This window comes from Drosophila eugracilis, unplaced genomic scaffold (genome assembly GCF_018153835.1).
Source record: "Drosophila eugracilis isolate 14026-0451.02 unplaced genomic scaffold, ASM1815383v1 contig_353, whole genome shotgun sequence".
Lineage (NCBI taxonomy): Eukaryota > Metazoa > Arthropoda > Insecta > Diptera > Drosophilidae > Drosophila > Drosophila eugracilis.
In genome coordinates, this window is record NW_024573209.1 from 312,154 (window position 1) to 324,373 (window position 12,220).

Here is a 12,220-nt window from a genome sequence, read left to right on the forward strand (position 1 = left end):
GTCTCCCTCTTTAAAAATAATCAAGATTTATGGTACAACTTTTTTAGAGTCCACCAAGACTTTGGCAAATAATAAATTAATATTAATATTACTTCATTCACTTTGTCTTAAGATGACATTCATACCTTTCAGCATACACTAAGTTATCCCTATTAAAGACGAATTAAAAGCAAAGATAACCAGAATTCTTAGTCTTAAGATTTGTTTAAATCTCTAAAAAAGAGAATATTTACCTAATTTATTGTTTCTTCAAAGTAAGATCTTTGTTATTTGATTTTTTAAATATTTTGTTTACCTTTCTACAAAAAAAATCTATAGAAATTATGTCATTAATAATTTGTTAACGTTTTTTGGCAAATTCTCAAACGGATATACTCGCAATGGATTTATTCAGATTTGCTCAACTTGTTTGCTAGCCAATTCTGTCTTTTGTTGTTGCTGGCAGTGCTCCTCTTGTTGCCATTTTGCCATTGTCCGCTGCGTTTTTATTTCTTCTTTTATTATGTACGAATGTTTGCCTGTTTGTTTGTTTGTTTGTTTCTGCAATCCTCTCCCGCCCATTGTATTTTTCTGCTTTATTTCCCAGTGGTGTGTATGTGTATGTGAGAGAGTATTTTCATTTGTATTTTTTGTGTGTGAACAATTAAAACTCTTTACAATGACCTTGACTTTGTTTTTTGTATGGCTGGCTCATGGCTTCTGCGAGTGTTTGTGAGTGAGCTTCCTTTTCATTCACACGCGCCCAGCACGCTCAAACGTCAAACATAAAACATAAAACACAAATGCCAGCCAACAAAGCCGTCTGAGTGTCTACTCGTCGTTCATTCTGAATCCGAATCGGAATCGGAATCGGAATCTGAATACGAATCGTAGTCTCAGTCTGGGTTTGGTCTGGTTTCAGTTTGGTTTTTGGCTTTATGTTTTCGGTTTTTCCAGCAAAAGGCTTTCTGAAGAGCAACAGTCTTGCTGGGCCATCAAAAGAATCGATACCTCGTAGTACTCACACACAATGGCAACACTCACACACACACAAACAAACAGGCGGGGCAAGTACATTGATAATGAACCGAGGGAATTGTTTATTTCTTCTTTTTCCCCGCTGCTGCTGCTGCTGCTGCTGTTGCATTTGTATTTGAAATTACACAATAGCTCAAGTAGAATCAACAACGACTTTGACTTATTCCTCTCTCCTTTGGCCAACTTTTTGCGGTTAAGATTTGCGTTCTGCTTTTTTGGGTTTTTTGGTATATTTTTGTTGTAGGTCAGTTACTGGGGCAGGTTTCTGGCATTGTTTGCTTTTATTATTATTATTTTTATGCCTGTTACCCCTCTGTTTGCGCTTCATTGTCAAGCGATTTGCAATTGGCCATAAATTCATTAAGCAGCCGAGCCCACATATCGGCCTTTGTTTACTTTATACATTTTTAATGGGTTAGTAGTTCGCTTGAAGTGCTTGATGACTTAGCAGGATGTAAGGTGAAGATGCTTTAAGAATGTAACAAAGGAAATTTGGAAGTTTTAAATGGGGAAGAAAAGTATTTATTATTTATTTTGTGGTTGGTTTTGTTATTTAAATATTTTGAGGATTTATAATTCAGTTTATTTGGCCAAAAGAAGAAACTACAAGAAATGTTAAATTCTTCCTTAAGTAAGTTGATGAAGAATGGAAATAACTTTATGCAAAATGTCAACTTTGATGTAATAAACAAAATGGTAAAATGTAGCCTAAAAGTTGTATAATATTTTATGTTTACGTTTTACACTCTCATATCCATTAAAATATCTCCAAAAAATAAGTAATTAGTTGAGAAAAATGAAAGTTTAAATAATTTAAAAATATATTTTAATAAATAAAAAACAGTTTTCAGTTTTCATAACTTAAAAGCACAGAATCTGAGTATTTAAGTAGTATTCTTCGACTTAAAAACCCCTTCAAGACCTCGTTACTTCACCCAAAGAAGCCCTTCGAAGGTGTATTAATCGCACATTAATCGCCTGCCACCTGCATGCCAAGGCAGTGAGTAGTTTCAGCCAGCTGAGCACTGGAATCCAATCACTTTGCGTTTGCTGAAAGTCGAACAAAACACGCGCCGAGTCGAGATTTACTCATGGGCAAGCCGAAAAGAGGAAAACCAGCTAAAAAAAATGCATTAATCGAGGGGAAGGTAAATTAAATGGGGGCCAGGCTGGAGAAGCAGATGCCCTAAGACAATGGCAGAGGAGCGGGCCAGCTCATGTGGTGGTGGTGATACCATACATGTGAGCGGATGCCAAACCGCATCAAAGTTCTCAGATACAAGATACATTTGCAGTTGCCAGCTGCAGTGCACTTGCTTAATAAATTTTTCCATCTGCCGGCTTATTCGTCAGTTACCTTGGCAAACCCATTAGGTTAATAAGAAGCGCAGCACAAGACGCAGAGAGACTATATATATATATATATTTTTTTTATATATACCGGAGATGGGGCCCCAAAAAAAGAGGAAAAACCAGCAAAAACTATGCGCGTGAGACGCGCTCTAACGGCGAAAACGCCGCAAACACTAAGGCCCCTGGGTCCCTGGGATCCCTGGACTGGGCTGTTGGACTCCTCACTCCTCCCGGCCCCCTTGCTACAGCAGCGCATCGGCCATGTTTAAAGCTCGAAATTTATACGAAAAATTCCTCTAGAGTTTCGTTTTGGTTTGGGCAAGGAAAAGCGGCAACAGCGCTTGCCATAAACCCAAAGACGACATTTTTATGGCAGAGTTAAGCGCAGCGCGGATCGATAAAGCGTATAAGCGAGAGAGTATTATCTCTGTACTACTCATACTGTCATTTGATTGGTTCGTAGCTATGCGCAAAATCCAACCCAGCAAGCGCTCACCGCACACGGATACACACAGGCAAAGAAGCGCGTTTATTTGATTTATTAGCAGGAACATAAAACTATATTCGTCCTGCTCATACTTATGGGGTGAGACCTAGAAATGCCGACGCACACTCGTTCAGCGGAGCGCACACAGATACAGCGTACTTGCTCAAGACCAGTTTTTCCAGCCACCCTGTCTGGCGGACCGCGTTTACTGCCGCCTGCTCGAGCGGCCAGCGGCAGACCGTCTCTCATTCGACTCTCGCATTCGCCGTCGTCAGCACACGCGCACGCAACGCAGCAACGCAGCAGCAACATCAAGCACGCCACCAGCAACTCGGTTGTTCGTTGTTTCGGTTTCGTGTCGTATCGTTTCGCATCGCATCGGTTCGTGCCTCGTCATCAGCCCAACAGAACAAAAATAAAAAGAACGAAAAACCAGCAACACACACACACACACATATATATACAAAATACGAAACGAAGAAAAATACAAGCGTATTATAGCCAGGGAAAAAGCAGCGTAGAACGCACCTCGAACAGGTTTCGCCGTCGTCCGGAGAAACAGAAAGGTGCTCAATTCCGCCCAGTGTGGAGGTATTTTTTCGGTGTTCCCGCTTATAAAAATATACAACAAAAATCCAAATAGAATAAAATAATATCAAACAACAACAACAACAACTATAACAACAACAACATTCTGTGGCAAATTCGCGTCGGGTTTTAACAACAATTTTCAAGTGTTTTCGACCGCCTCTTGTTTGTTCGCAAACATAGAAGAATATTTGTGACTGTGGAAAAAACGCAATTCAAGCTGTTTTTTAAGCAACAAATCCAAAGAGATCGCAAAAGTTTTTGATACGAAAGTTGTTATGCAATTCTAAGAGCCAGAGCAGCCACAAACTATAGCCAAAAATCAAACAAATCACAAGTGCAACATGGTTTCCCACAAAATGTTCAAAATGTCTAACTAAGAAAGTTAAAGAGTAATCTAAACTAAAGAGTAACTGCAAGAAAAAGCGACTAACGAGGAGCATCCCTACTAGACCATCTTTAGTGTACCAAAAATCTGATAGCAATTTCCTCAAGATGCTGACCATGGAATCGGATATGAAAGGCAGCCTGCTGCATGCCACCATGCCGCCGCATCATACGAGTGCCGCTCTCCACGGACATGCGGCATCTCCGTACTCGGCTTTGGCTCCCCTAATGAACCTGGGCCAGTCTCACCTGACCCACTCGCAGCTGAGCCATCATAACCACCATCATCATCACATGAGCGCCCACATCGCCGCTAGCCAGAGTCCCAATCCTCTGAGTTCGCTGCAATCCTCGATGGCGAATACCCTCAATGGCAGCCAGGTGGGTCAGCAGCAGCAGCAGCAGCAGCAACAGCAACAGCAGCAGCAGAGTTCGCCGCTGCACAGCTCCAGCGAACTGAGTCCCACCCAGAGCAGCATTGGCAGCCACCACATGACCTCGCCGGTTAGCCACCAGCAGCACACCCAGCAGCAACATTCCCAGCAGCAACATTTGGGCGCCGGATCAGCTTTGAGCAGCCTAACTGGAGGCTCCAACAACAATAACAACAACAGCGCCACGGCCAACAAGAACCAACAGCATGCGGATCGTGTGAAGCGGCCAATGAATGCGTTTCATGGTGTGGTCACGAGGTCAGCGAAGGAAGATGGCCTCGGACAATCCCAAGATGCACAACTCGGAGATCTCGAAGCGTCTGGGTGCCCAGTGGAAGGATCTCTCGGAGTCGGAGAAGCGGCCGTTCATCGATGAGGCCAAGCGGCTGAGGGCTGTGCACATGAAGGAGCATCCGGATTACAAGTACCGGCCACGTCGCAAGACCAAAACCCTGACCAAGACCAAGGAGAAGTATCCAATGGGTGGACTAATGCCCGGTCAGGCGGTGGGCGGTGGAGCGCCGGGTGAACCGGTAACTCCCACGCGAGTGCAAGGTCAACCGGGACAGAATCAATCGTTAAACGGCAGCGGAGGAAGTGCAGCAGCGGCAGCGGCGGCGGCAGCAGCAGCGGCCCAACAGGCGCGCCAGGATATGTACCAGATGAACGCGCCGAACGGATATATGCCCAATGGCTACATGATGCACGCCGATCCGGCCGGAGCCGCCGCCTACCAGACCTCCTACATGGGCCAGCACTATGCGGCGCAGCGGTACGACATGGGGCACATGTACAACAACGGGTATGCGATGTACCAGACGGTGTCTGGGGGACAGACCTCGCCCTATGGCAGTAGTCTGCAGCAGCCGGGATCACCGTCACCGTATGGCGGTAGCAGTCTGCAACAGCAACCGGGCAGTCCAGCTCCCTATGGTGGAGGAGGAGGCGGTGGCGGCCAGGTCTCTTGCCAGAGTCATAGCCCCAGCGACTCGAGCATCAAGTCCGAACCCGTATCGCCCAGTCCCAGTGCCATAGCGCTCAACAACAACAACAACATCAACAACAACCACATCATGAAGCGAGAATACAGCTCAGCGGCAGCGGCAGCAGCAGCAGCAGCAGCGGCAGCAGCCGCCGGCGGCGGAGAGCTGAATCACCTGATGAACATGTACCATCTGCCGGATGAGCAGCGCCACCTGCTGCACTATCAGACTGACTCGCCCGACTTGCAGCAGCAACACCAGGCGATGCAACAGCAGCAGCAACAGCAGCACCTCCCGCAGCAACATCTCCCGCAGCAGCACCAACAGATCCCGCAGCAACACCAGACGATGCAGCAACAGCAGCACCAACACCACCTCCAGCACCAGCAATCGCTGCGGACAATGGCGCCGCTGGCACATATGTGAGAAATGGCCAGCGCCTATGGAGCAGCAGGCTCCAGTGTGAGCGTTTCGCCTCCACTGCCGCCGTACATGCCGACGGCCCAGCAGCAACAACAGCAGCAGCAGCAGCAACAACAACAGCAACAGCAGCAGCAACAGTTGCTAAACGGACGGCCTAGTCCGACGGCATCGGGTTCGTCGGGCGGCCGCTCCTCGGCGCATTCCAGTGGCCATACCGCCGCGCATTCACCCGCCTTGGCAGCCGCCTACCAGCTGACCCCCTCTGCTGCCGCCCCCTCAGCCACTGTTGCTGCAGCTGCAGCGGCGACTGCTGCGGCCGTTGCTGCTGCTGCTGCGGCAGGTAGCTCCTTTGCTGCCTCGGCCAGCATGCTGGACATGCAGCAGCAACATCTCGAGGAGCAGCAGCAACACCACCATCTGCACTACCAGCAGCAGCAGCAGCAACAACATTACCAGCAGCAGCAGCAACATCTCCCGCAGCAGCAGCAGCAACAGCAGCAGCATCAGCTGTACCATCACTATCATCCTGGCCACGAGGCAGCGGTGGCCGCCAGTGCTGGCCTCCTGGATATATCCACATTGTAAATTATTGAAAATATTAACTAAAAGCCCTAGGATACGCACACCCACACACCTACACACACACACACACACACACAGAGAAACAATTTTAGCCTTAGTTCTTAAGCAGGTTTAATGCGAAATTGCAGAGTAACAAACACACACACAAACAAACACACACACATGCATATATAAATAAATGAAAATAGGATTAAAGTTTAGTCATTTAAATGAAGCATACGCACTGTTGTACCACAATGGGAAGACGACAACTCACTTGCATTCCATACTGTTTCAGCCTCGATTTCCCTTTGGTTTTCCCGCTTGCTGCATAGCTAAGACAATTGTGTGATACAAATAAATTGTTGCCAATTAACGGAGACAACAAATCGTTTGATTTACCATTTCATTTTCACCACCACCCCCCGGCCGCCCCACACTTTTTGCTGTACAAAAACCAACACAAACCAAGACATTCTCAGACATTAGAAAACGAAGGCAGCGAAGGAAGAAGATCTGCGGCAGCGTAGGAATAGTAGGGAGTAATGACAAGATTTCAGAAACAAAAAAGCAGAAAAAAAACGCTAAGAAAAATGTCGAAAAACATTCTATTTTATAAATTCTCTTATGCATTAAGTAATTATAATTATTATCTATTATATAAACAATTTAATTATTAATTATGCTTACACGAATACGAGACAAGACAACCATAATTAATTGTAATAAAGCGAAAAACAAAATTATTATTATTATTAAAAGAAAACATCTACTGCATAAAACAAAAACAAAAACCGCAACCAGAAACAAAATGTTAGTAAACCTAAAGCAAATTTAGTAAAAAACAAAAACAAAAAAACCAAGAAGCAGCGTGCAAAACGTGATTGTGAAACATGGAGAGCAAGGCAGTTAAAAAACAAAAACAAATCCAAGCAAAAACATTGCCAAGCACCTGGAAATAAGAAAAACAAAAATCCACAAAAAAACAAATAAAAGAAAAATCTTTACAAAAAAATTTTCGAAATTCTATTTTTTACTCTTTGCCGTCGGCAAAAAAAAAACCAAGGGGAAAACGCTATCTCAGCGAAGGAGGATCCGTGAATTTTGCATAGCCAAGTCGATTTGCAGGTTTAATAAGGTGCCAGACATTCGATATTCCTGTTTTTTTGTGTTTTTATGGCACCTCTCATTGTTAAGTGTTATGCGTAATTCCCAAGACAAAGGCGATTAGAGTAGTAAAACTCAAATGAAATTCACGCATTGTCAACATAAATAAAATGTTAGTGGAAGTCATTAAGCAGACCCCCTGACAAATTAGAACAAAACGTGAAATGAGATTCCCATAAAAATGGTTATATCTGCAGGTTATATACTTTGGGTATAGCAACTTTGTAGGTTTGCATGCCGTAATCTAACATTTCAATATTTATTTAAATGCATTTTGTCAATGATTAAGTGCAGTCTTCGTGACCGGAAGCCAAAGCTTTGTAGCCGACACCGTCCAAGCTAATTCCACTGATCAGGCATCAGCCATCAGGCATCAGTCAAGGTTAAAACACAATTATTAGGAATTTTGATAATATGCACGCTTGCTATATAGAGCCTCTCACCCAGGGTTCAGACCCAGTTTGTCCAATCACTCGACTGGCGGTGAATGGGCCTACAAAATATCCATATAATATCCACTTAATATGGCTAATTTATGCTGGCCAGACCATCACATCTGGCCCACGCGCTATGGGCCCGCTCATAAAAAATTATGATATGTATTATTAATGAAAATTGCAAATTCAGAGCGACAGGGCGGCCCCAGAAAACAAACAAAAACTTCTTTTTTTTCGGCTAGGAAACAATTTATTTATTATGTGCAAACATTATACACTGTTTACTACTCGCTTTTTTGTATGCCATTCGAAAGCTGGTGATTATTATAATTTCAGTAAATGGTTTGGCTTAAAACGAAAGCTGCCGCGGAATTTCAATTAATATATATTTTCAATTTCTCACCACCTTTCCCCTGGCTGCTTCCATTATTTCCACTTTGCAATCAATTAGTGGCAACGATTTTTAATTATCAAATTTTACATCTAAATTATTTTGCGCTTTGAATGCTTAGTTCGGGTCATGAGGTTGATTAAAAATGTTTAACCTTTTCCTTTGGGACTTTAAAATGCCAACTTTATATTTTTCATCTGCTGGAAATAGTTTGCAAACGAGCTCTCCGATTTGCATTTGTCGCAATTTTCATAATATTTACAGCCTCCTCTTATCTCCGATTTTGAGGCCTGGCTTAGTTGTGTTGAAATGCCAGATTGTTCGAGATACATGCATAATTTTCAACTATTTTTTGTTAGTTTTCCTTTTTTTAAGGTTTATTAATGCTATATGGGTGTCATTTGAGCTAAGCTGCAGCCGATACAATCTGCGAGTTCGTTTGACATGCAAATCGTCAGCGGGTTGACCGATCGTTTCACTCTGCTGAGCCTGGCCTGATATTTGATTTGGATTTGTATTTGGATTTATTTCGAAATGTATTTATTTATTTTGTTCTCTTGTCAGGCAGGCAGCTGTGTTGGCTTACTTTTAATTAGCTAAAAATAAAAATTGTTCTTAACTCTCTTGTTCTATGTTCGATTTTATTTTCATTTCGATTTGTGAAACTAATTTTTTGTGGCCCCTGTCATTTGTTGCAATCAGTGAGAAAATTAAACGAAATCCCGATGACAACATTTTTATGGCTACGCCGCTTGCCATTAAAATTAAGAGCTAATCACACGTTTAACAAGATTTTGTATTTTGGTTTTCTGTTTGTTTATTTGTTGGTTTCTGGCTTTATAGTGGGGACAGGTGCTTGGCTTTATTTTTATTTTTTGGCTGCAGCTGAGTCAGCAATCGACGATCGTGAGAGTTTTTCGTTTGGCTTTGTCTTAAATCTTTTGATTTAGTTCATTAATTAGCCATAATAGTTTTGTTTTTTTTTTATAACTGGGTCTATGTCTATTTGGTGAACTTGAAATTAGAAGCTGCCTGCCTGCGTGGTTTAACATCTAAAGATTAAACCAGAAGTTTACCTCTCTGGGTTTTTCCAATCATATAAATCTAGATTCACTCTCCCTTTCTTTCAACCCCCTAACTTGGCCAACAAAAGCTCAGCGAATGCCAGACAGAGACAGGCTGTAGGGATGCTTAGATAGATAGAGTTAAGCAACTAATTAAACTTGAACAATGGCGAAAAGTTGGCAAACAAATGTCATTACTTCGACTTCAGTCTGGGCAGTCTAAGCGGTTGTAGATTTCGAGTGGTTTGTGTTTTCGTTTTGGCCTGGTTGACACATTTCTGGAATGTAGGTTAACCGAGTGAGACATGCAACGAAATCGAGTTGATTCGTAAGCCTAAAACTGTAACCAATTCGGAGACGGGCCTGTTTTTTCCACAATTTTCGTGCTCGATGGCTATAAGTTTCCGAGATGCCAAGTACATAAACAAATCGGATTAGTTGACAAAAATCCAATTAGCTGTGGGTCTCCGCCCCCCACCCCCACAAACTGGCCGTGGAAGCTGGAAAATAAGTCGAGCATTTGATGGATGTGTGGCAGGCGTAAGAATTTATAGAACGGTGATTTGATCGATAGGCACGATGATGATTTACGAGAGGTGTAGGATACAGGTAAAATCTCTGGCTGTACATGCAAAATCTCAGACTGCCTGGCGGCTCCGGGGGTTCTAAGCTGACAGTAGGTCCACCTGCACCGGAAAGTGGGAAAACCCATAACAACAGGCAGGTCAAAGTGCATATACCTGAGCAGGGATAATGAACCTCTAAAATCCACGCCTCGCCAAATCCTAGCCTCAGCGGATGCTCGGAGGATCCGCATTCTCGTTTTTGGGCAATAAAGGGCTAAACAAACAGGCACGACAATAAGTCCCTATAGATCTCAGTGTACATTATCATAATCACCAATAAAACCCTAGTCGCAAACTAATCCACTGCAACCCATTTGGGCCTCTCGGTTGCATTCAGGGATTTGTCGCCCAACTAAGATTGAAGTTTATCTGCATAACACTTGCATACAGTATCTGGATAGTTCTTGGTATTTGATAGTCCTCGGCAGCCACCCGCATTTTCTTGTAGTGTAATTCAATCACAGAACCGAGAGGGGAGAAGGCGTAGAAGAGCCTGCATAAAATGCAACGCAATCTGAATGCCATGGGGCCAGGCCATTGGCTAATCGCTGTCTAATTATAATTTTGCATTTTTATCGCTAAGGGTCTGGGCACTTGGGTGTTCCGTATAGGGGAAGGGGGTAGGGTAACAGCAAGGCCGTTTCTGTTTCGGCTGCGGTTTGCTTTGCAATTAGGCGATTAGTCACGCCCTGATTTGTCATTGATACTCCGTCCGCTCGATTGCTCAGTTTCGGTGAGTGTTATGTGAATGTACTAGATGGCACTGAAGCCCTGTAACTATATAAAACTATGCGGGCTGGCTTAGTGATATAGAATATATGAAGAGGAGTATGGGGGTGGGGGTGAAATATGCAGATAACAAGAAGGGAATATGATATGTGATGGTAGGGAGGAGAGGTCTTTCTGGTCTTACTGGTCTTACTTTGGGAATTTTTATCTTCTCTCTTGGATTTGCTTACTCTGGAAGATCTGTAATCTCTAAGGTTGTTCTATACCATTAGGAAGGCTATAAACTAATCAATTTAAAATGCAGTAAAATATCAAATAATTCTTGTATATTAAAGTCTGATCTGCCTTTAGTTATATGGTATTAACTGCCAAAGCAAGGAGTCCATAGAACTCAAGTGTCATGTTAATGTCCACAAATCATTGGATCTTCCTCATCATAAACCAGTCTAAGGTTAATCTATAACTGAAAGATCTTTCAATAAGGCTAATGAGACATACCTCTGGGTAAAGTATTTAACTCTCTATTAAATCAGCAAGAAAGTCTTAATATCTGTTAGCAGTTTTCATTGCCATCTACTAAATACCAATAAATCTTTATACAAAAGATTTATCTCCTTCCTTCAACTTAAAACCCTTTCAATTCATAACAGCAAATGGCAGAGTATAAAACTTTCAAATTAACCTTATACTACAAAGTTCCCATTCAACTAAGGCCTAACTTAAAATCGTAATAAGTTTAAAGGCAGGACAGGAGAGAGAGAGAGACCGGCAAGAACAACAACTTCGGGCGACAAGAGCAGAGCAACAACGCGATGCACTTGTGTCACTTAATTAAGTCGACGTTTTATTGTCGTCATCGCAGCAGCATCGTCGCTCAAGTTAATTACTCAGAGAAGGTGGCTAAGGAGATGACTTGGGGAGTGGGGAGTGGGGAGTGGCCCAGTCAATCCCCCTAGTAAATCCTTACCTGTGGCAGTGGCACGGCACTACTTTTCAACGGGGCTGCAAGTGAGCATAACAATTCCCCACTCTTCTGCCCAGAATGCAGAGTCCTGAGTCCTGCACTTTGGCGCATTTGTTGATTCGCGCACTTGAACAACGTGATGATGATGATGGACCAGGAGGAAGAGAGAAGTTGAAGGGATTTTGGAGGAACAACAACCAGCAGCAGCAGCGGCAGCAGCTCTTATCTTAATGAGTTTTTATGCATCTAATTAAATAAATTGCACCCTCTTCGGGCCGTTGGCGCCATGACAACTCCCAAGTCTGCACAAATCTCTCACAAACCATTTCTTTTTTTTGCTAGTCATTTGTTGTTGTTGTTGCTGCTTTCTGAGGGCGTGGTCGGTCCGTGCAACTGCCCATGGCCCCATGGTTAAAAAACACACCCACTAACTGAAATTCAATTTTAATTACAATTTTTTACCTCGCTCGCTCGCTTTTTCTCTCTCTCCTCCTTTTCGCCACTCAAATCGATTTTACTAACCAATTTTTTCCACAATTTGTACATGGCCATGTGTGTTTCTATATATATATATATATATATATTTATATATGACTGTGTACTTTTGTG

General features: G+C 43.1%; 1 protein-coding gene across 1 annotated transcript; it reads left to right on the top strand.

The window, feature by feature from the left end:
- Positions 1–3,086: 3,086 nt before the first annotated feature.
- LOC108111051 (GATA zinc finger domain-containing protein 10) lies at positions 3,087–7,248 on the top strand. Its single transcript, XM_017220380.2, is given in 2 exon segments — positions 3,087–4,504; positions 4,506–7,248. Coding segments are annotated over 2 exon segments (2,316 nt in total). The 5' UTR covers positions 3,087–3,940; the 3' UTR covers positions 6,258–7,248.
- Positions 7,249–12,220: the final 4,972 nt, after the last annotated feature.